Source organism: Tiliqua scincoides, chromosome 1 (genome assembly GCF_035046505.1).
Source record: "Tiliqua scincoides isolate rTilSci1 chromosome 1, rTilSci1.hap2, whole genome shotgun sequence".
Lineage (NCBI taxonomy): Eukaryota > Metazoa > Chordata > Lepidosauria > Squamata > Scincidae > Tiliqua > Tiliqua scincoides.
Genome location: NC_089821.1, coordinates 106,029,835 through 106,055,428, shown reverse-complemented (window position 1 = coordinate 106,055,428; position 25,594 = coordinate 106,029,835). Strand labels below are relative to the sequence as shown.

Below are 25,594 nucleotides of genomic sequence, written 5' to 3'. Positions count from 1 at the left end.
ACATCCTAGGTACAGAATTTTTTCTGTTGAGCAGACACTCATCCCATTTCCTTTCAAATGTGTCTAACTTTTGCTATTTATCTCTTTCAGAACAACCACAAATAGTTTCTAATAAAGGTAGTCTTGAGGCTGCAGGCCCAAACACATTTATCCGGAAGGAAGCCCCATTAACTACAGTGGAATTTACCTCTGAGTAAACATACTTTGGTTTGCACAGTAAGTTGAGAAAAATATCAGAAAAATTAACTAAAAATCAAAATATACATTGTAGACTTATTACCCATATCTCTTTATCTGGAAAACACATATCAGTGGAATTCTTCTTACTCCTTGAAAAATGCTTAAAAATAAATGTACTGTGTAAGGTAAATAGGTGGAGGAAAAACAAACAGTTTTAAACTAGGCATTCACTTTATTACAATATGTTTAGAACAAAAGTGGCAGATGCTGGATCTTCTCCCCTTTTCCATTGGTCCAGATTTCATTTGTTTGCTCTAATCTACTCTAACTGCGCAGAGCAGCCTTAACTGGAGTACGTTCTTCTTATCTGAGGCATATTAACTGCATTACATTTCCCCTGATCACTACTAGAAGAAAAGATACAGCTGCTGCAGGAGCAGACAGCCCTCTGCCCTGCTCTCTGTTGTCATCCAGACTTCTTTTTGACAATGAATGATATGGGAAGCAAATGCACAGTCAAGACCCTGGGATTCTGTGTGCAGTCATAGAATAGTTAATTGATCCCAATTTTTAAAAGGCTCTTTCAACTGAACAGGGATAAAATTGTTGGTTGCCCCCCCCCCCACTCTCACATTAGACTATCATATTTCAAAAACTGAAGCTTACTCATTGTAGGGTAGGGATGCAGCATGATTCTGTGTGTGCCTTGCCAGAAAGAAGTCCCATTTAGTTCAGTGGGGCCTTTTTCCAATGTGACTAATGTATAAAACAGCCCTAAGACTTCTGAGGTGACCAAGAACAAAACAAGATGGAGAATTGGTTTGGAATCACTGCACAGAGAGGGAGCAAGAGAAAGAATTTGAAGTTAGCCCCAATCTTAGAACAAGAGGAATTGGAGAAGCTCTTAAGGGAAATTTCTGATGAATTGCTCCTATTCTGGATAGAAGGACTGAAGAAGGAAAGCCCTGAGAGGAGTCTCTGAGAGGTTTTTCATTAGAGTCCAGTTTTCAGGAAAGAGATTTGGCTGCTTCACTGACTTCCCTAGAAGCTGTGAACATCAAGAGTTTGGACATGTGGAAGCAGTGGGAAGATTCAGAGGCATATTGCCTTCTTCCTCACCTTATTTAGGAGTCTTTCCCCTCCTGTCAACATTTTTTTCTACTTTAATGCTGGGCTACATAAAAGAAATAGACCATTGTGTAGGGTTACCTGCTGCACTAATGCACCATTGTGGAACGTGCCTGCACAATGGATTCTTGATATGCAACTGTGCGCATAGGAGTCAATAACTGGCTTTCTGTAACTTTCTGTATGGAGGAACTATCTTTGAAGGCTGTTTGGAAACTTTGGCTGATCAAATGTTGCTGCGACAGTTCTGATCAATGCCAAATTGCTGGAGAACGTTATTCCATTATTATGCCATCTACTCTGGCTTCTAGTAAGTTTCTAGGTACAATTCAAAGTGATGGTTATTACCACTAAAGCTCGAAATGACAGACTACAATCCCATAAACACGTTCCTAGGTATAAGCCCTACTGATCACAGTGTGAGAGACTTCTGAGTAGACCTACATAGGAATGCATTGTTCAACCAGGATATCTGAAAGACCATCTCCCTCATTTCTTCCCATATGAATCTACCCATCTGATGAGATAATCTGCTCACAGTCTTTTGCACATCCCACCACCTTCTAAGATACATTGATGCGGACATGTGGGAGAGATCTCCATTTTGGCAGCCAGAATTTTCTGCTGCCTAAATACATTTTAATGGTTTTGATTGGTGCTGTAGTTAAAGTTTAGAGAAATCTTCACAGCTTTCAAAGTCTAATTCTGTAGTGATATTTAAATTTATAGCACACATAAATTATAGCATTTATATACATCCCTAGTGTTCAGTCCCTTCATCTTTGTTCACTCATGTTGCCATTTGTAAGAGTTAAAATGAATATCTACAGAATGTGTTTTTTTTATTATAATTTTTGTAAAAGTGACCACCTTGTTCAGCTCCAAGGTCTATGCAATGCTAATGACCTTGCATGGCATTTCTCAAACTGTGAGTCAGGACCCATTAGGTGGGTCCCCATTCATTTTAATGTGTATTTTATTTTAAAAATATTACACTTGATGCTACCATGGTATATGATTGCATCTGGTGAAATGTTACAGAAATAATTTGCACAGGCTACTATATATATGCTTTTAACAATGATAGTCAATGGGGCTTACACCCAGGTAAGTGTGGATAGTGTTTGGGGAACTTTTTTTAAGCAGATCAGCAACTGCTTGGGACAGTTATTTATCTTAAATAAATGTTTTTACTTATACTTGATTTTCTTGTATGGGGTGTTAAATTTTCCTGCTTGATGATGTCATTTCCAAGCATGACATCACTTCCAGTGTGTCCCAAAAGACTGTCATTCTAAAAAGTCGGTCCCAGTGCCAAAAAGGTTGAGAACCACTGACCTAGCAGCATTTTTAACTGTGTACATTTCTAGCGATATTAGTTATATATTATAGCGCTTTGATGTTGTTTAGACCATTTCTAAGTACCTTTTTAAGAAGGATGTTTTATTCACAGGAGCTCTGTACTGGTTGGCAACCTTCAGTCTCGAAAGACTATGGTATAAGCCTACAGCACCTGGTATTCCCAGGCGGTCTCCCATCCAAGTACTAACCAGGCCTGACCCTGCTTAGCTTCCAAGATCAGGCATGTGCAGGGTAACAGTTGCTGTAGGAGCTCTGTATGTAATAGAAAAAACAGAAATTTAAAGAAGCATATCAACTGCATTTTGCTAGACAGTATCAATGTAGAACCTTTCCACAAACTTTAATTACTGTTTGTGCATTTACTATGTAAGAACAAGAGCCCCGCTGGATCAGGCCAAAGGCCCATCTAGTCCAGCTTCCTGTATCTCACAGTGGCCCACCAAATGCCCCAGGGAGCACACAAGACAACAGGCGCAACCTGTGTCCTCGTGCCCTCCCCTGCATCTGGCAATCAGAGGCAGCCTGCCTCTAAAACCAAGAGCTTGAACATACCTACTATGACTTGAACCCGTAATGAACCGCCAGAAATTTTTCCAATCCCCTTAAAAGCATCCAGGCAAGATGCCGTAACTACTTCTTGTGGCAAAGAATTCCACAAACCAACCACATGCTGGGTAAAGAAATATTTTCTTCTGTCTGTCCTAATTCTCCCAACACTCAGCTTTTGTGGATGTCCCCTGGTTCTGGTGTTATGTGAGGGAAAAGAGCGTCTCTCTATCCACTCTGTCCATCCCCTGCATGATTTTGTATGTCTCAATCATGTCCCCCCTCAGGCACCTCTTTTCTAAACTGAAGAGGCCCAAACGCTGTAGCCTTTCCTCATAGGGAAGGTGCCCCAGCCCAGTAATCATTTTGGTTGCTCTTTTTCACATTTTCCATCTCCACTATATCCTTTTTGAGATGTGGTGACCAGAACTGGACACAATACTACACAATAACAACAACAACAACAACTAGGTATTTATATACTGCCTTTCTGGTCATCAGATTACTCCTCTGACTTTATTGAAGGCGGTTTACATAGGCAGGCGTTTCTAAATCCCTCAAGGGGATTTTTACAATCATAGAGGTTCTCTCATTCAAGAACCAACATTTCAGAATGGATCTTCCTAGTTTGGTCTCACTTCTGGCCTCCGGTTCAAGACACTTCTTGCTCACACCAAGAGCAGGCGGAATCACTCAGCTCAGCTTGACAGCTGCTTCAAGGTCTTGCCATTCTCAGCCGTTCAGGGAGCTGCTGGTGTCCTCAAACTGGCGACCTTCTGATGTTATCTTTGGGCTAACCGAGGCTCTACACTCTAGACCAGACCTCCTGCCCTGCAATATTAGCTGTCTTATTCTCAATGCCTTTCCTAATGATCCCAAGCATGGAGTTAGCCTTCTTTACTGCTGCCGCACATTGGGTTGACACTTTCATCAAGCTGTCCACAAGGACCCCAATATCTCTCTCTTGATCTGTCACAGACAGCTCAGAACTCATTAGCCTCTATGTAAAGTTTTGATTTTTTGCCCCAATGTGCATGGCATATGTATCCAAAGTAGCATCTTTTGTGGATTAAGGAAGTGTAGTATGTGTTCACTAGCTGAATTTTCAGACAGCCTGAATGGCCAAGCCTAAAAGAAAAGCTATCAAATCTCTAAATTGTTCAAAATCCCAAACCAAAAAATTTACGATGGATTAGAACAACTGTCTCCAAAAGGGGAGACCGCTGCATGCAGGTAAAGCTGTCCCTGGTGCAGACATACTTACTGTTCCATCTGGGGATCTCCTATTTGTTCCGCAGATTGCCCCTGACCTTCGCTCTGGCCTGCTGCACATGCCCGGAAATCCAGGCACAAAGCCTGCTGAAAGACCCCAGAAGTGACTGACCAACAAAGGTTGGGGGCAATATGCGGCACCTACAGGAGGCTCTCCCACAGAACTGTACGCACTGTTCATGTGGGGCGGGATTAGGCAGGATGCTGGATCCAGCCCATGGGCCAGAGTACGGAGAGCCTTGAATGTTAAATTGACCATCGTACCTGCCTCCAGCCATGTCTATGCAAGTTAAAAATTTCCTAATGTCACATGTGGAAAAGAGGTGCAGTAAATCCTCAATACCATCCCAACCTTGGAAAGGAGCAAGGGGCTGCTATTTGGATAAAGTTCTTGGATGCAAGTGAAACAAGAGCTGGTTTGTATCCTAATAAATCTCAGAAATCTGCATTCTGGTCACTCAGGATACATTCGTATCATTTGGTATGGCTCTTAAAAAATGAAAAACTCATTGAGATTAAATAGTTTCTTGAACCCCAAGTTATGTACCACCTTTGTCCAGTGAGTTTACTATACTCCATGAGTAATCATAATTTGGTGCTTTATTGCTTCATTTTAACTAGCAAATTGAAAACTTCCAAGTACTGTACAAAAATTCAGACTACCCCATTGTTAGTGCATCTTGATCTACATCCTTTATTTCAGCAAAGTGCCTCCAAATCTAAGCACAGCTTTTTTAAAATCTACAACACAAAAATAGAAAATATTCAAAATGCACAGAAAACCACAGTCATCCTGAAAGTGATTTTTAAATGTCACATGAAATTTTGCAGTGAAGCAGTGATTGTTGATGTATTTCACAACACAATGTACAGAAATCTGCAGGTTTCCTGTAAAGAACTAGAATCCTTAGGCTTGAGCAAGTCGTTCTAGGACCCTTCGATAATCTGAAACAAGCTGCTGGAAGGTCTCCTCTAATTGTTTGTGTTGCAAATTTAGGTCTATCTGGTTCAACTGGTTGGTCAGCTCTTCAGGTCTTAAACATCTTCTCATCTTAGCCAACTCTCTCTGCTTTTTCTGAAATAAAACAAAAATGCTATTTAAATAACACATTACCAACATTTCTCATGGCTAAATACTAAATATTTAACGTCAAAAATACAGAAGCCAGATTGGCTGCCTCCTTCTGTATTTTCACTGTATGTTTAATAAAGTGTACAAGGCAAATCTTGAGCTTAACTCTGTCCCTGCTTTTCTGTGTTGTACCGATGATCTCATGAATTCCAGCAGCATGAGATAAAGGTACATTAAAAAATTGATGACGGCATAGAACACAGAGTACACCAATACAGCGGATAACACAGAAATCCATTCCAGAAAGTTGAGCACCAAGTGAAACAGCACTTTAGAAAACATCTAACCAGCAAGAAAGCAGAAGTCCAGCATAGACAAAAATGGCTGTAAGAAATCAGTGCTAGAGGAAGCAGTGTTATGGGAGATGTTACTATATCCCTACGCTGTCAACCACTCTCAGTCTCCTTTTACATGGTGCATCTCAGTTTACTAGGAGGCACTCAGTTTCCTTTCCCAAGGAGAGATCAACTTCAGTTTAACTCAGTCTTTTTCAGGACTACAGATGCTTTCCACACACAGTACTGCTATAAGGCTGCAATCCTATTCATACATATCTGGAAATAAGCCCCAGTGACTATAAAGACTTAGTCTGAGTAGACATACAAAGGATTATGCCCTAAAAAATCTTAACAACCATCAAGCTGTATTTGACAATACAAACTATCAAACATTACCAAGCTGCAGTTATTGCCAAACTGCATGAAACAAGAATATAAAACATGAACTGTCTCCTGACACCTTCTCCTGATGTTAACCTGCAAAGCACTCTAGGCTAAAGCTGGGAGCAGAAGCCTAAGGACAGTGATGCTTAACCCCTCTCCCTTCCTGCTGGTTTTCAGTCCTCCCAGTCACTTTCCTGTATGTGCAAGAAAGGAGGGTGTACCTGTATCTTTTTCCCTTTGGCAAAAACACACTCAGGAAAGTCTGAGCAGATCAGTGAGAAAGGGTTAAGTAGCCCCCCTTCCCATTTATATATTGAAACTCACTCTTCACAGCTACTCTTTAGTTAAAAAATATCAGAAGACTACGTGCATCTCTTGTATATTGTTTCACACCCTCGAATCGATTAAATGGCTATGCACAGTTATTAAGAGTGTTTTGAAAACAGCAAGGTTAGAATTGATTTCAGTTTACACAGAAGGAAATATGCTTACTTCAGATTGCAGTAGGACCTAATATGTACTACAAGATATTCAGCTGTTTATTCTACAGTTTCAGACCAAGCCCTAATAAATACTGAGAAACATTTTTCTGCACCTTGGATGTCAAATCTTACTTTTAATGAGGCAACTTGTTTAACTGAGAACTGTTGTGTGCTCTCCTTGTCATCTACTGACAACCTTTTAAGTATCATTCTCGATCATTGGTTCTCAAACCCCTACAGAGAATTTATGTATTTGTGTGGTTGGGGAGGCAGGGAGTGGAGCAGCAACGGTGCCACAAGGGGCTTAGCTTACCTTGTGGACAAAGCTGGCCTCCTGCAGGGTCCTGGAGGCTCACAGTCCTCTCTGATATCCTCCAAGGCTTCTATAAATCCCTCTTTCAGCAGCTACTTCTGGTTTTCGTGTAAAAATGCAAGTAGCTGCTGATCAGAGATAAGGATTGTTTATTGAAGCCTCGGAGAATATTGGAGGGGCTGCAAGTCCCGAGCACCCTGCAGGAGGCCAGCTCTGCCCCCATGGTAAGAAATAAGCCCCCTTGGCAGTGGCAGCACTGTGATCTCTACAGCACTGTTGCTGCCATTGGAACTGGGCCACTCGCCTTAAGGGGGAATGCCCTGCTTCGGGTTCCCCTAGTGGGTCGCAACCCATCAGTTTGGAAACCACTGCTCTAGATCAGGGGTGCCCAAACCTCGAAGCCTCTCAATGCGACCCTCAGAGAGCCCCCAGTATCCAATGAACCTCTGGCCCTCCAGAGATTTGTTAAAGCCCGCAAAGGTCCGACGCAACTGCTCTCAGTGTCAGGGCAACTGTTTGACCTCTTGCGTGAGCTGTGGAATGAGGGCTCCCTCCACTGCTTGCTGTTTCATGTCTGTAATGCAGTAGCGGCAGCAAAGGAAAGGACGGCCTTGAGCTATTGCAAGACCTTCATTCATTCATATAAGTTCATCTTTAATATATTCATTTATGTAAACTTATGTAAATTTATTCAAATTTAAAATGTAAATTAACTTTTTCCCCTGGCCCCTGACACAGTGTCAGAGAGATGATGTAGCCCTCCTGCCAAAAACTTTGGACACCCCTAGTCTAAATCAAATCTACTTTTATAGTTTTTGGCTGGGATCCAAAAGCACCATATGCAGTGTCTCTCATTAAACAGGAGATGGTACTCTGATTGTACTGAATCACTCTCCCTCATTAGAAGCTATCTTCACAAGCATCCTTCCAACAATGGAGTGCAGAACTGTACAATCTCACAATAGAACTTCAGCTCCCCTACACCAGCTCCCCATCCAGAATATCAGGGGAGAGGCTTTGCATAAGAGACCTCCACCAAGAAACTAATCAGCCATACTTCACTTAAGAAGAGCCATGATGAATCTGGTCAAGGGTCCATCTAGTCCAGCTTCCTGTATCCCACAATGGCCCACCAGATACCTCTGGGAACAGTTAAGACAATCCTGTTGCCATTCCATTGCATCTGGCATTCAGAGAGATTACCTCTAAAACATGGAGGTTCCATATAGTCATCACGGCATGTAACCTGCGATGGACATTATCTCCATAAATCTGTCCAATCCCCCTTTAAAGGCATCTAGGCCAGGTGCCATCAAAACATCTTGTAGCAAGGAGTTCCACAGATTAATTTTGCACCAGGCCCCCCCCCCAAAAATACAGTATATGCTCGCCAATAAGTCAAAAATTTATGCCTAAAGATTGACCCAGAAAACCTTTGTTGACTTATACACAGGTCAATACAGTAAATAAAGCAGAAGCATCTGGGAAGCTTAGCAGTTGTCTGGTGAAGTGGGGGCTGGGATTGGGCTGAGCAGCAGGACACACAGGTGGAGGGAAAAAGAATTTTTACTAGTAATTACGGTATTCAGAGGCAGTCATTTTAGCTTCTTCTCCAAACAGGAAGAGAAGAGAAGGCACTTATGGGAATTGTAGTCTGTATGAGGACTGCAACTATAGAGCTATAGAACTTCATCACTTACTTAATGAATAAAATGTATCTTAGGCTATTTTACTATATTTTTTAATAAATTAGAGGCTGTACAGTTCTTACGTAGCAATTACTGGCAGGTTATTTTTCAGGTACTGGCCTCGGGTAAAATCAGACAAAACTACAGTCAGACACACACACCCCAAGTTTAACCCAACTTATTTGAGGGTCACAGAAAATTCAATGGTTTTGGTTCAAAAACCTGCTCTCATCTGTGAGATCAACTTATAGGCGTGTGTCTGCAGTATTCCCTACTCTTCTGCCAGTCAATTTTAGTGAACAATCCCTGGTTCCGATATTGTGTGAGAAAGAACTTTCCCTCTCTTCCGTACCTTTTTCACTTTCACTGTACCTTTTTCTGATGTGGTGACCAGAACCAGGCATGATAGAGGTGTGGCCTTACCATCAATTTGTACAATGGTATAAATACAGGCTGTTTTATTATGAATCCCTTTTTAAACAATCATGAGCATTGAAAAGGCCTTGACCACCTTGCTGGTTATCCCCAACGCCAGGTCATTTATAAACAAACTGAAAAGCACCAGTCCCAAGACAAATCCTTGGAGCACATTGTTTTTCACCTCTCTCCATGGTGAAAATTGCCCAGTTAGACCCATTCTGTTTCTCATTCTTCAGCCAGTCCCTAATCCATAAGAGGATCTGCCCTCTTATTTCCCCGACTTGCTGAGTTTTCTCAGGAGACATTGACAGAGTACTGTCAAATGCCTTCTGCAAGTCCTGATATACAACAACTTGTACAAAGTACTTCTATGCATGTACTTGGGCCCCTCTGGATAGTGAACAGTGATTCCTCCTCATCCCCCCCCCCCCCACACAAACCCTTGCAACCCTTTTTTCCTTTTTCTAGTTTTTATCTAATTTAGTAGGGACATTTCTCTTGCTGCAATCCTTCCATTCCTTACAGGACTCTAGTCTACATAAGTTTTGCAAGGGTGAATAAGTATACTAAGTTTCTAAGTGGCATACAATGCTACAGCTATAAATATTAATATGATTATCCTGATGCTGCAAGAGACCAGAAATTGGATCCTGGTCCTCATTGTGGCTGTGCTACACATTATAGTTATGCAGTCTCAAAGTGTTCTCTGCTTTAATTTCTTGTTTAAGAGATAGTGATGTTGACTGGTTGGCATTTTAACAAAAGGATTTTATTGAAAGTACTGAGATGAAACCATAAACAGAACAATGGAACAATTATCCTATCTGCAAAAGAAACTATATACAAATGAGTCTTGGCATAAACTGTTTACAATGTGACTGTTAAAAATCTTCATGAAAATTAAAAACCACCTTATAAGGGCCCATCAGTCTTCTTTTTACATCCAGTCTATAATTTCTGGACTGTTCTGCATTGCCCATGTCTGTTGCACGCAACCGAAGAATTTCATAAACCCGTCTTGTATGTTGCTAACAAAGAAGAAAAGAAAGATATGAACCAAAGATCTAGGATAGCTTCTACCCTTAATACAGAAAACTGAGAAATACATAGCTCCACCTCCTGTCTGTAAACCCCAACATGTCAGACTTCCAAACCCTCTGAGTAACGTGCTTTACAGTTGTCCTGTCAGAATATTTTTTCAATATTTAGCCAATGGCTCGTTTTTAAAGTTCTGTCAATCACAGAAATCTTCACACAAAATTTCTTCACCAAAAACACACAATTTTTTTGAGGATTATTGTACAGAAGATTCAATGGACTAAAATTCAAGTCCGGTGGAAGCAGATTTAAAAAAAAAAATTCTAATATTTTAACCAGATCCAACTATCCAGTCATCAGTTTAATCCTACGTTTTCTTTTCTAGACAAATCAGTCATGAGATGATCAAAGGGCAATTCATCAATACACCAACACTTGACATAGCAATGGTTTCATTTTCTTTGCAGTTCTTTCTACTTTGAAACATTTCATAACCTATATGGTTATGCAGGAGGTCTGGTCTAGAGAGTAGAGCCTCCGTTTGCCTGAAGATAACATCCGCAGGTCGCCAGATCGAGGCCACCGGCACCGTGCGACCTTGAAGCAGCTGACAAGCTGGGCCAAGTTATTCCATCTGCTCTGAGCGTGGGAGGATGGAGGCCAGAATGTTGCGACCAGATCAGAAAGAAACATCTGAATGTTGTGGTTTCTTGAAAGATAGACCCTTCTTTCAAACTGTAAAAATCCCTAAAGGGATTTAATTAGCCTGCTTATGTAAACCGCCTTGAATAAAGTCCAAGGAGAAATCTGAGGACCAAGAAAGGCGGTATAGAAATACCTGTATTATTATTATTGTTGTTGTTGTTATTTATATACACTCCAATAGCTCTCTTCTGAAATTACTCTTCTAGAAAAATTGATGTTCTGAAGTCATCAAATGCCCTACTGAATCTTGTACTGCAAGTGGTACTCTGCGAAAACAATTAGGAGCCACCAGCACCTCCTACACCAAACTTAGCTGTTGAAATTAGAGCTCAAAGACCACCTAACCTGTTTTACTGGTGATCAAATAAGACAATTTATGCAAACCAAGTGGCGTTGTTTAGAAACACTGACCAAGATCCAACAAGCAATCCTTAAATTCTCTTGGAGAATGTATTTACAAATCATTTTGAACCTTAAGCCCAAGACCAGTGTTTCTAAATACAGTTTCTCTCTGCCTAATAACCCATGATGTTGGTCCATGGGAGTTGGCAATACAAATTGTTTGTATTAATAATACACACAATTTGGGTAAAATTAATACTTCTGCTCTCTTTCTCTCTCACACGTTTTTTGTTCTCCCATCTTTCTCTCCCCCCACCCAAATTCCTCTTGCCTCCCCACCCCCGGTCCCCCTTTCATACTTGCTTCCTTGCCTCCCTCTTCTTTACCCTCTCTTGCCTTTCCAAGACTTAGCGTAAGGGCTGATGTCACCCTCTCATGACTGGTCTTGCAAGACCAGCCCTGGTCATTACTGCAGCATGTTGATCTGCCAGCACCACCTTGGCAAATCTCAGGTGATCCACATTTGCTATCACAGTACATGGCTCAGCTGGTACCACACCACATGACTCTTAGGAACATCCACACTACATCTAGGGCAGTGTCTGGGAAACACTGTACAAAGTTTATATCAGTATAAGCCAATTTTTTAAAAAATCATACCTTGTTTACTTTCAGCTTTTGCTGAGCTTCTGTTACCATATCTTGACTGAAACCTTGCTTGAGTTTCTCTGGAGAAAAGCAAGGTAAATCTTGACACAGTTTCACTAATACAAAGTCTCGTAGTTTCACATAGTTTTCAGATGGATCTTCGGCTACAACAAAGAACAAGTTTTGAAACTTATTTTTCCTTTCCAAGCAATCACATCTGATGTACACGTTTAAAAAATAGTGGCTTAGATCCAAAAACCTTACTCCTGTGCTCACAAGGCTTCCTAACATGAGCATAACACTCCTTCTATTGACAAAAGAAACCATCACAAACACAGGAGTAAGTCTGGATCCCAGCCAGTATTCCATTGTAGATAACGTATTAAATATTTAAAATGTAAACTAAGACATGATCAGAAGTACAAATGTATTTAAGACACCATGTGCTGTAAAAACCAGTTGACATTTTGTAACTGTCAAGGCCTATTTGAAGTATGCACAAAATAACTTTGGTGTAGCCATTTCTCATTTTCTAGATCTAACACATCTATCGTACTTTCGCTTTCTGAAGTTTTACTTATTTGACCAACTGCGCACAGATCGAAAGATCATTTCCAGACTGTAGATGGAAGTGTTGTCCTCCCCTCCTTTTAGTCTTAGGCTCCACAAAAAGCCTTCTGGAGTCAAATAAAGAGCCATTTGCTGTAGTGAAATAGAGGCTTTCCACTTATTCAATAGGCTTTGAGCAATGCAGTCTCCTAACAGTTACACTTCAGTTTGGAAGATGGAGTGTTCTGCAAGTTGCATACTAATGAACAGCCCTTGACCTGTGTTTATAGTCTGTGGGATTCTCAGTTTTTACTTTCATTCTATATTTGGACCGTTTCTCTGACGGACTTTAGAAATATCCTTTAATAAATATTGGATATACATTTAAAAACAAATTGAATAAAGAGATATCCAGTCAGTGATCATACTTAAAATTTCAATTTGTCTTTGATCATATGCTCCAAATTCTTAAAAACAAGCAATGTGAAGCCATAACAGTATGGAGGAAAACAAGAGCTACAACATAGAAAGGAGAACTATATATCTGCATGAAAAATTCAGTTGGCACACTTATTTAAATTCTAAATAATGAAATTCTAAATAATGAAATATTTCTTCAAATGCTGTTGCAGTATATAAATACTGTTAATAATGATAATTCAAGACCATCCAGTTCTTTACAGTTCTCTGTCACATGACTTTTGCAAACCAGGATGTGCAGGACTTCTGGTTTTATTTAAAGGGACTGCATGAATAAAGGGAGTACCTTTGTTTGTGTAGTCCTTTTTGCATAAAACCAGAAGTCCCATGCTTCCTGATTTGCAAAAGCCTCATGACAGAGCACTATAAAGAATTGGATGATTCACTTCCCAATCATTTTAAGTAAGTGGGAAGCGGACCAATGTGGCTTCTGTTCATGGTAGCCTGGAGCAAGGCAGTACCAGACTCAGGATGAAGCACACCCCAAATTCACCACTACCCCAACATTGACAAAAGTCATGTAAGCCTGCTTAATGGCTTGGCCAGCCCTGCTGGACATGAGTGACCCACTGGGCTAGTGCACTTTGAAGGCCCCAAACCCCCACATATTGGTAATATTCAGAAACTTTTACAGGACTCCCAGCATGACTCCTTATGTCACTTGCAGGCTAGTTCATCACTAGCATCAGTTACTTCCAAAACATAGACTGGTATAAGAGGCTCCTTTAAAATTTCAATTTTGGGGTGATTAGTGGCCCTCTTTCCTAGCTAGAAGCTTGAAATAGCTATGAATGCAAAGAACTGCTGACTTCTGGTACGATAGGAAGGGGAACGTGGCAGCAAGTTGAGCGATAGTGCCCTTGAGGATCATGCTATAAACAAGATTAGCCAAACTGTGGGTTAATAGCACAGGAAATGGTAGGCCTCGAGAAAGTCTCCACCACACACATTCTTTGTTCACTTTCTGTTTCTTTCTCACACAGGCAAACAGAGCCAGTAGGCCATGGTAATCTGAAAGGAAGAAAGCTAGAAGTGGCCTTGAACTTTTCCTTCTCCTAATGGAGACTGCAGTCAGGAGTTTTTCTCCCAACAACTTAATCCCCTATTACCCCTCATCAGGTATTGAAACTCTGTCCCCTGAGAAAGAACAGTTCACTGATGCCTCATTTAGATTTTGTTTGCACAGTACTCATGAAGATGATGATGATAATAATACAGGTATTTCTATACCGCCTTTCTTGGTCCTCTGATTTCTCCTTAGACTTTATTCAAGGCGATTTACATAGGCAGGCAATTTAAATCCCCGTAGGGATTTTTACAATTTGATAAGCTCTACAATTTACAATAATAAGCTCTAAACCTCAGTGGCAGTCAAAAAACAATGCATCCAAAGAGAAAGTTAGCAGCTGATGTTTTAGCCTTTAGGGGGCAGTCACTAGTGGTCAAGCTCAGAGTAGTTGCCAATCACCTGAACAAAGGTAGCCTACACATTTTTCAACTTAACAGCAGTTAGCCCTGGTGGCAATTTTGATCTGAGAAAAAGAAAACTGTCTTTCTGTAACTTTGCTTGCAAAGAATTGCAAATAAAATTTCATTTACTGGCTACCATCATCTTCTACATCATTGTTTTATTACCCAGTAAAGACAACTATATAAATGAAAGGGAAAATACTGGCTTGGTTAGGAAATTAATTGTTTTTAATTGTTTTGTATTTTTAATGTTTATTTGTATCTTTGTTTGTATTTTAAATTGATTGTTAGCTGCCTTGGGTGCCCTTCGGGGAGAAAGGCGGAATACAAATCTAATAAATAAAATAAAGAAAGAAGATTCATAATTTTTTTAATGAAACTGAATGCTTCAAGTCCATTCAAATTTACATGACACAGGCATTGCAAATTAGCCACACCTCCCAGTATGTGAAATGATATAGGAACAGTCTAATTGACAAAGTTACAAATTTATGAAAAAACAGACAGGTTAACAGCTTCAAACTCGCTTCAAACTTACTCAAAACCACTATTTTATAAATCCCATTATCTTGTACAACTCACTCAGTTTGATGCACCCTTTACGTAACCAACATATAACTTCCAATGCTATCTCACTTTTATAATTTCCTGTTCCCTCCTGTCTGTCCAGCCCAATTTTCCCTTAACAGCAGCAATGAGAAATGGATGAAAAATAAATTCATCTCTCCATACCTTTCAAGCTCCCTGTCAAAAACAGCATGCTCCCTGGCATATTATTCTACAGGGCAATCTTAAATCTGTTTTAGAGCAGTTTTACTGAAAAATACACACCATGCTCCAGACTATGCTGTAGACCGAGGCCTGTTGTCTGCAAATGTATAAGCTAGGTTCCATTTCTATATACTGTCAAGAATAAGGTATTGTAAATGCATGTCTTGCTGAAAGGTACAGGCAGAATATTCTATTTATGGATATACTAATTTAAGTTACAATATTGTCCATGATCACCAATTAGCACTGGATAAAATAATGGAAAGTATGTTGAAATTCCATGGGACTTTTATAAATTCCTTTGAAATTCAAGTAACAAAACACAAGTGCACATGTAAACAAGCCACACAACTTTACACATGAACTGGGATGTTTGCCAACGTGAAATGGCTAACAGTTTAAAAAAATTTGAGATTTTCAAACACAGTTAGAGATATAATACTTAGGGCACAATCCTAACCCACTTTCCAGCACTTAAATAAAGGCAATGCAGCTCTGAGGTAAGGGAACAAACATTGCTTTACCTTGAGGAGCCCTCTGTGACTGACCCCCAACTGCAGGATGCAGCACATGCCCCACTGACACAGCTATGCCAGTGCTGGAAAGTTGGTTAGGATTGCACCCTAAGATGCTGCTGTTAAAAGGAAAATAGGTCAAAGATCCTGCTGGGCATGCATAGACCAGAAAAAGAAACTCTCTAGACTGTGACAAGAGTCTTGACTAAGTATATGTATGTCAGCAGCACAATACTGGTCTTACTTCCCAACTAGTGTCTTTTTATCAAAGGCAAGGAAAAAGTATGGCTGGGATGGTCATATACAAACCAAAGTATTTAAAATGTTAAAAGAAATACAACTACTGTATACATGACCTACCTACCTACCTACTTACCTAAATAACACACTGCACAACAAATCCCATGGGCCTAACAGGCTTCCAGAAGCAAGAGCACAGGCAAGATCATGGGGAATTATGTCCAAAAGAAATCACAAGTTCCACTACATGTACCTGAAGTAGCTCTCTGGATCTTGGCCATGTTTTTATGGCCATCTTTAAATGCAAGCACAAATGGACTAATGCATAGAATTCTTAACAAGGTCAAATCTCATCATTAGAGGTGTTTGAAAATGATGTTATTATGCTCAGAAGTAAGCTCATTTTTTCAAGGAGGATTACAGCCCATCTTACTCACTGGCAACAAACACCTCTACTCATCGCTCTTTCAAAATAATGATTTGGATCTTAATGACCACAAATCACTTTCCCATTTCAGTCCCTTTGTTACTCCCCCTCCCAGCTGTTCCTATGGCTCAGCGAACCTCTGGAACAGCATGTTTTGCTATTTGCATTTCTTTTGAACAATTCATGTTGCACTGTTCTGGGGTAACAGCTTCCTAAGGGGATAGCAGAGCATGTTGGTTTAGCTTCAACTAACAGAGTTCTCTTGTACCTTAAAGGCTAGCAAAGATATTGTAGCATCAGGTGAAGTAGGTTCTACTCCATGAAAACTTGAGCCACAATAAATCAGTCATTAAAGTGTCACAAAAATCTTGTTTTGGTTCTAAGTTAGGTCTTAGAACCAAACTCTCCCAAAGTTCACTTCATTATCTTTATTATCCTTTTATCTTTTTTTAATTTTCCAAGTTCATGTTCTTCAGGCAGTCACACATTTTATCTCCAAGGTAAAAAAAAAGTGTATACTGTTATAGTTTAGAAAAACGACTTCTCACACAATCAGCATGTTTTTTTGAGGGAGGGAGGAAGAACCAACAGGAGTTTCAGTAACTTAAATCTCTTGTCAAGTCAGCTGTGTGCTATGTAATAAAAATGGCTAATTAACTGGTAATCCTTTCATGCTAAGGATTGGATTTCCATGGTGGGACGTCCTCAGTCAGGAAAGAATTTATAAAAATTACATTATATGCAGCTCTTCTGTAAGAAAGGTGGTATTAATTCTGACCTCTTCTTAAGTTAATCTATAAAAGAACATTTAATTCTAACAGATTAATTCAGAAAGTTATGCTACTGACTGACGGGAAGGTAATATTCAAAATTTCACAAATTTCCATTTTCAATGAAAGACTTACTCACATACCTGTTATATCAAGCACCGTCGGAGATGACATGTAGTATCTATGCACTGTTTCTAAAAGTTGAGCTCCATGACCTTCTCCTTGGAATGGAGGCAATATCAGCATCTGGCTGCAGCAAAAAAGATGTTTAAGAAAGTAAGCAGTACTTATTTCCCTTTACTTAATTTTGCAAGCTGGACACACACAAAACCCTTAAGATTGCCAATATTTTCCACTATAAGATTCCATCTGAGTTTTGTTAGCTGTCTTAAGATTATTTAGGGATGGAAATAAAAATAAAAAGCCACACAAGATTTTTTTTTTTAAACACAAAACAACTTAACACAATTATAAACAAGAATTGGAAACTTCAACAGTTCTCTCTTCTGAAATAAAAGGCAAGGCACGTGTTATGCTGCCAATTACCTTACACGTGGCCGGGTTTTGTCTGGGTACACATAGTAATTATAGACTGTCATATAGCCTACGGTCGCAAAGAGCGTAGCTCCATCCTTATTATACTTCTCAAATCTGCAGATAAAACAGAAAGCCAAGCAGGTCAATTACAGTCGCGCTCCCATGCAGTGTCCATTTTCTTTTCCATTCTCTGACTGAATTTTCAGTGTCAGCAAGCTACTCTGTGAGGGCCCAATGGGTACACCTGCTATGTTCTGAATGTACAATTCACTTAATTGGTGTGCAGCAACTTGGATAAATCAGACCTCTTTACAGCACTCCAGTGCACTTGCCTATTATAAAGATGAATAGGTGGCAAATAAAAGAAAACACAGGCAAAGCTCATTTTACTGTTTAAGCCCTACATTCAGAACTCCAACGGACAACAGTATTTAATTTGGCTCTATTCTCAAGATCCCACAAAACATAATGGACACAAACTTCACTCTGATAAACAATAGTTTTTTCCTTTCCTGGGAAAAATATCATTATACTGTTCCAATAATTGGCCAGCCACAATTAAAATGTAACCTTTGTGGAGGTAATAAGGTCCACTGTTGCTTTAGAACTGTACTTACACTAGAAAGTAGTTCCATCTTTCATCATCCACATCAATAAAGCTAGCTGTTTCAATAAACCACATCAAGAAGGTCTGAAGCCTTTCATGATACTCTCGAAAGCCTGGGCATGTCATGTCAGCCTAGGGAAAAAGCCAGAAGAAGTCAGGTGAAACTCTTCACAGAAGTGCCTTGCACACTAATAAAATCCTTCTGTGGGAAAGCATGTATAAGTACAGTGAAAAAGCGACTCTGCTAAAATAGTTCCATTTTACATATACCGCAAGCAACTATGTAAAAGGGTAACTCAGAAATAAGTTACAGTGAAAGCTGTTGTCACTTTAGGCCAAACAAAGTTTTTAACTTTTCTTTTTACCTTGTAGATCTGATATGTTATGTCTTCACCTGCTTCTTCATTATGCACAGAATATGTATGTAATAATATCCCAAAAGGCTTGAAATTAACCTCTTTTTCCAGCAGACCCACAAAGTAATCTGTATTTCTGCTAAAGCCTGGTGGAATTATCTCTCTAACTTTACTTTCCACATCATCTGCCTGAAAACAGAAAAAAAGATGCAGTGAGAAAATGCAGTCCAATTTCTACAAGGATAGTACAATAGTTAAATCAAGGACATTTTAAAAATTTAGATAATACATAATGTTTATGGCTTACACTTGTCAAAATGTTAGCTGCTGGGGGATGCGAGCCCCTGGCATGCCTTGTCAATTGTCAAAAAACTGAAAGTGTGTCTTGACAATTTTTGTACCTTCTCAAGTCATCCATATTTCTGCTAAAGCCTGGTGAAATTATCTCTCTAACTTTACTTTAAAGAAAGTAAAGTTACTTTCTACTACTACTACTACTACTACGGACCAAGATGGGTCAACTTCACATAGCTTTCCAAAGGCCTTTGGCCCAGACACAACAGAATGGTATACATGGGACCTTAAAACTAGATGCCCCCTTGAGGCCCTCACAAAGCTCAGAGCATAGCCCCCATCTCACCCCTAGGGCTCATCTTGAAAGACAGACAATAACTGTTCAAACCTGCCCTTCCAAGTCATCCACCATAAATGTGTTATAGAGATATTCTGGTCTTCTCAAACTAAGTTGCACTGAGAGTAACTGACTCTAGTTCCCAATGAAGTTGGAAGGCAAGAGAAAGGAAGTGTTTGGTACTTGAGGACACACACAGGTGGGACCTTGGTATCCACTGATTTGACTCACCAGTGACCACCAGGGTCCACCTTTACATGCCTGTAACAAGGGAAGAAAGCATCAAAATCCAATTTTCTACCTTAGTGCTGTTAACATTGTTAAACCACACTACTGTAGATACTTGCCTATAGTAGGTGAAATTTTTGCCAAGTAATCAAGCTCCAATTCTCACTTCACCTTATCTCCGGGTCTATCAGAGAGCAAAGCCTTTTAACTCTGAAAAGTTTCATTTATCAAGCGACAGACAGGGCCAAGTTTCTCAAGCAGCAGGCAGGCACAGCTCCTTAGAAGCAATTTGTTAACCTTTTATTCTCCTTCCTTCCTGCTGCAGCTTGGTTCTGCTTTGCAAATGCTTGCAAAACAGGTCTGTTTTTTGAAACACCAGGATGGGAATCCTCCTTTCCATCTGAAGCAGGCTACAATTCAATGCACCCTTACTTAAGAATAACACCCATGGAAAGCAGTGGGTCTGCTTCTGAGCATAAAAGTGGATTTGATTCACGGTTCTCCCGCAGTGGTTCCCAACCTTTTTCACTTGCATATCCCTTGGCAGCCCATTTCCATAAATTGCACCCTTCGTATTAGCAAAATGTTTGTAATTAATAATACCAGACCTCATCTCCTCCATATGAAAGCCCAGACTTCATGTATTTATCACAGTGTTTTCTCTTTTTATCTGTTTGAAGAACAGAAGACTCTGCCTTTGCACTGTTTTGCACCAGAAGTGTGCTGAGAAATTCTGGGTGATTGATCACTTTCCATATTATCTTTCAGCTTTTTTACTGTGCTGGTTTTCAATCACTGGTTCATACATGAATTGATGACCAAAAACTAGCTATTTGTGGGGCTTTCACAGCCAACTAGCTTCCTCCCTTCCTGCCTTGCTTGTCCCTGCAAGGTATTCCTGTCTCGCAAGGCATTCTGGAGCATGACCTGCCTTTTTCTACCATTATTCCATTCTTTTTCAAGTACCTCTAAAGGTCCTGTTGAGTGTCCCTGGGAGTACATGAATACCAGGTTGGGAACCACTGTTTTACTGGTATGTTGTTTACAGTGCACTTACTCTGATAGTGCTTACAAAAAGGTGGTGACCAGAATTTAAAAAGAATAAAAATGTATCTTATGATCTTTTACTATGTTTTTAATAAATTAGAGACTACAGTTCTTAGGTAACAATTAGTGGTGGGTTATTTTTGAGGATCTGGCCTCGAGTAAAATCAAACAAAACTACAGCCAGACACCCCCCTAAGTTTAAATCCCAACTTATCCGAGGGTCATAGAAAATTCCGTGGTTGTTGGCTCAAAACCTTCCTTCGACTTACCTGTGGGATCGACTTATAGGTGGGTGTCTGCTGCAGTCGCAAGCTTCTTGGGATTAAAGATAGCTTTAAAGATTCGCTTCCGAGTTTCTTTCTCCATTATTGCCCCCGAATGAATCAGTACAGACGCTATACCACACTCAGTCACTAGATGAGGTGAATAATGGACTCTATGGAATAAATTATTCCATTGGGTTCCATTATTCACCCAATCTAGTGGCTGAATGCGGTATAGTACCCATACCAATGCATTCTGGGATGACAAAGGAAGAGCAAGAAACCTGAAAGTGGGTCTTTCAAACTATTTTCCCACTGATTTGGTATCCACTGATTTATTTTTTTTTAATCCAAGGGGGTTCCGGAACAGAACCCCTAGTGGATAACAAGGCACGACCTGTATGCTTAAGCGCTAAGGCTGTGGCATGCTTTCCCTTCCAGGGTAAGGCAGGATGGAGCTAAGAGCTAAAAGTTAAAAACTAGATTGTGGAAGTTACTGCTAGTATAATAGAAAGTGATAGTTCAGTGTGCACATTAAATAAATTTCTGAGTCACTGTGTCCTGGATAATACTGTAATAGTAAGATACTCTGGAACAGCAGCATGAGCACTTTTTAAGTCACAACTTCAGCTCATTTTTTTTTATTATTGGGAAAATCTTTCGAGTTTTATTACACTAAGAAATTAATTACATTTTACTATTACAGTCCAAGAGCAAAATACATTATTTCTAAACCCATTCACTTCCTCCAGTAATGCTACCAAACAAAGAAAGAGAAAGGGAAAGAGTCCAGAATTTCATATAGATTCTCCTTTCCCCAAGGTGGCTTTAGCAGCTTCTTTCCTTGTCTACCATTTTGTCCTGACAAGACACAGAATGATGACAATGCCACTTTGAACCACTGTTCTGCTAGGTGAATGCATTGCAACTACCTCTCACAAGAATCTACCATTCAATGTGGGACTCCTCAGTGGACAATCTTTGATCACTGTTTCTGAGCAGCATATGTTTAAACCAATTTCACATCCTCAAAGCCAAGAAATGTGGGCATTTAGATAATGAAGTGTTGGCACCAAAAGAATAACCAACTCTTCCCACATGTAAATGTAAACCATTATAGGAAAAAAAATCCAAACACACAAAGCTTAAGTACAAAAAATAGACCAGGGAACATGTCTCAAGTTAGAATACTTTAGGCAGTATGTACATGTCAGACAAGAAAAATGTCCATACAACAAAATTTTAAATCTTAAAAAAAAATGGGGAAATGGAATAAACTTCACCCACAAAACTGAATTAAGATTAAAATTAGCCTTCTGAGTGAATGCTACAGACTATCAGCCGAGCAGACATCATAATCCTTTTCAGGCCCCCAAAAGACCACTTGATTGAATACATTTACTACTTCTCTTTAACCATGAATATTTGATGAAGTTTCACAATAACGTATTGCCGCTTCTCACCAGGCAATAAAACTTAATGAATTGGTCTCAACTTAACAAAACCCTACCCCCTCAATACAACCCCTAAAAGCCTGACATTACATTCAACAAAATGAGCTTACATTCTATTCAAACCCAGCTCTGAACAATGAGCCCAGGTTTTTACTTAATGGAGTTTGCAGTGAGTTCAGCTGTAATGTTTGTATTGTATCTATTTCCATAAGGACTGACACAAGAACACTTTGTGTTAACTTACTAAGCAGCTCTTTCACACCGTTTACATGCATGATGGGTATTAATTGTAAACCAAGACCCTTGCTACTTAGCATTCAAAACAGGGAAATTAAGACGCTTAGGACAAAATACACTACAAAAGGCTAATACAACATAGTACTAATTCCTGTCCTTTCAACTATCGTTCCCTCCAAGTAGAAGCAATGCACCTGCAAATGAATACAACTTCACTATCAGCTATATTTTGGGAGTGTAGAATATGGATGGAGTTCAGCCCAAGCACACTTTATTTTTAATGCTTTGGTGCCACCAACATTCATATTTAACCAGCTTCGTATTTCCAAAGAGCCATTATGTATATAGCTAAACAACATTTGTTTTTGTCTGCCTCTGCTGATTAGGCTGATCTGAACAAAAATTAAAATTTTCTTAAATATATATTTAAGAAAAATATAAGAATGTGCCTGCTGCTACATTAGAATTGACAAACTATATTACCTCATGCAGGGACTAAACTTTACAGAAGCAGTACAGAGGAACAGTTGTAAGTAGAAATCAGGTGTGTTCCAGTTGGGAAGGAGGACAGGTAGAAGACATAACTTTTAAAACAAAAATGTATGGGTGTTTTCCCATACGTCAGTGTTTATCAAACCTATTTGACTGGTAGCTCCCTTGACCCACTGGGCCATTGGTCATGGATCCCCATTAGCATTACAATCCTATACATTGTATAGGATGGCAAGTTTTTCATGAGGATTCTGTGACACCCTTCACTGGTTTCCATGGCTCCCCAGGAAGCCACAGCTCATAGTTTGGGAACACTGCGTAAGTTATCACTCACAATCAAATAAAACTTGTTTCCCAGTATCTTATTATCCTGTCGCATTAGTAGTTGGCATCCTTCAGTCTCGAAAGACTATGGTATTGTGCTCTGAATAGTGGTTCTGGAACAGAATGTCCTCTCCAGAGCACAAAGCCTGGGTAAAGTAGGTATGGAGGATAGACTGTTTCCCATGCAGCAAAGCTCTCCCTCCACGTAACTGAAATGGTCCAATGGAAAGGCAGAAGCCAATACGTTTGGTTCCAGCAGTGTTGCAGGAGTTACCAGAACATGACTGTGTTTAGCCGTGAACTGCCTCAGGGACTCCAGCTTCGGATTTTGCCTTGAGGTTGACTCTGGAAGCCTTTTCCATAACTGGATGTAGCCACAAGGCAGTGGAGGTTTGGGATCAGAGTTTTCCTTCTCTTGATGAGCTGCCTTCCCAGGCTGACGAGTCCCATCTACCCTGTCGCATTACAAACATATTATGTACAAGACTCAATGCGATCAAGGCCAATCTGTTAAAAATGCTCATCGTGTAAAGCAGTAATTGCTTAAGATGTTCATTTTTTTTCTTTTGCGGACTAACCATTGCTAAGTCTGATTTCATGTGGAAGTTTCTCTTTATTAGGTTTTATCATTTACTGAAAACTATATGTTTCATGTAGGAGTGCAGTTTTGTCCACAAAATTTAAGTGCAAGTTTTAAGAGCTAGATTGAATGGATCAATATGGCAACTCAAACATGACAGTGAGAAGACCCTAGTATCACCAGTGCTCATTTGTGCATCCTGATCTGTCCCTGGGTTGTCATTGCCCTACACTTTTAGATACTGCTTAGTAAAGTAGTGTGAGAGCTCAAGCATACCAGAAAGCTATAGCCTCTTCTTTAGGAATGCTTTCTCAAATTAGTGGTTGGTATGATTCACAGTGGTGAGGGGAAATAACTCTGCAAATGCTCACAGTCCCTCTTAGTACTATGACTATCTTCTGGAATGAGCCCTATTGGTGAAAGAGGACCCAGAGCAGTGCTAGAGGAAACCCCAGTTCCAGTGAGGCACTGCTTCCAGGGAAGACCACTGGAGAAAGAGGAAAAACAGTGTGAACAGAACAAGAGAAAAGCTGACGCAAAATATTTGCTCCCTTACTTTGAGTAGGTTAAGTGAAGAGGGGTTGGGGGTCAAAGAAGACTATGTAAAAGAAAATAAGAAGTTGTAGAGAAAATAAAAAAATGATAACATGGGGAAGAAAAAATGTTGCCATGGTTAGAAAGGGACAGAAGCGTTCACAGAAAAATTGAATAGAAAAGGGAACAAAAAGAAAATCAGACAGTGCCATCACCAAGCCCTGGATCCTCTCTAGCAGTAACTGCTAGGCAAATCCAGCTAATCAAAGACGCAAGACAGTTGCCAGGGCTCTGCCTCTGCAGGAAACCCAATTCTATTTTGACTTGAGTGCAGTAAGCTAAATGCACTAAAACTGTGGCAGGACTGAAGCTAACAGGAATAAAAGCGGGATGAAGGCAGCAAGAGGAAGCAGTAGATACATCCTGTACACATGGGGGAGGGGTGAAACGACACCTTCAGTAATCCAGACTTTAGATTTTTTGAGATGGTAATGGCTTCTGAGTGCCTGAAATGTTGCACCCCTGGTTCCACATTTAACCTTTAAGCAAGCGATAAGAAAAAGTTTGCAAGTGGTATAGAGACAGCCTAAGTGAAAATTTTCATATGCAAGGTAGAATAATTCATCATCTTAACAATGAGGTACCAAAGAACAGTAACGATCAATGAAGTTTTATTCAACAAGGTTTGAGAATATTAGGTAAACTCTATTTATTTAATAAGATCATCAGGGCATATCACAATGCACATGGTGCTCCTAAAATGCTGGGACTGAGCAACGCAAAATGAAGTACACTGTTCTTTTATACAGTCCTGTGAAATATTAAAAACAAGAACATGCTAGGTTTGTTCTGACTGACAAGGCTATTCTTACATTTCAATATCTTGAAAAAAACCTGTGTGTTGTTACAATAATTCCTAGTGACAAAAATATCATTAGTTTGTGCTGTGTTCATGTATTGTGGCATTCGTGTAGCTATTTTCAGTAAATAGTTCCTGATGACAGGTATTATGCAGACAGTTTCTTTTAAACCTACAGGAACTCTAAGGATACTCTTAATATATTTATATCATATACATCCTAAACATTTTTGCTAGAGCTTTGAGGAAGGATCTGAACCAGCAGCCCTAATTGCATTTCTTTACATTTGGTTTGTCTTTACCCA

At 39.8% G+C, this 25,594-nt stretch overlaps 1 protein-coding gene across 1 annotated transcript in view; it reads right to left on the bottom strand.

Moving 5' to 3' along the window:
• Positions 1–5,070: 5,070 nt before the first annotated feature.
• HAT1 (histone acetyltransferase 1) overlaps positions 5,071–25,594 on the bottom strand; it is a 34,980-nt gene continuing 14,456 nt past the window's right edge. Inside the window, exons 5-11 of the mRNA XM_066634733.1 lie at positions 18,650–18,829; positions 18,295–18,416; positions 17,687–17,791; positions 17,284–17,390; positions 11,931–12,082; positions 10,097–10,213; positions 5,071–5,563 (exon numbers count right to left, since the gene is read on the bottom strand). Of these exons, the coding sequence (XP_066490830.1) occupies positions 5,396–5,563; positions 10,097–10,213; positions 11,931–12,082; positions 17,284–17,390; positions 17,687–17,791; positions 18,295–18,416; positions 18,650–18,829 (951 nt within the window). The 3' untranslated portion in view covers positions 5,071–5,395. The remainder of the gene's footprint in view (positions 5,564–10,096; positions 10,214–11,930; positions 12,083–17,283; positions 17,391–17,686; positions 17,792–18,294; positions 18,417–18,649; positions 18,830–25,594) is intronic.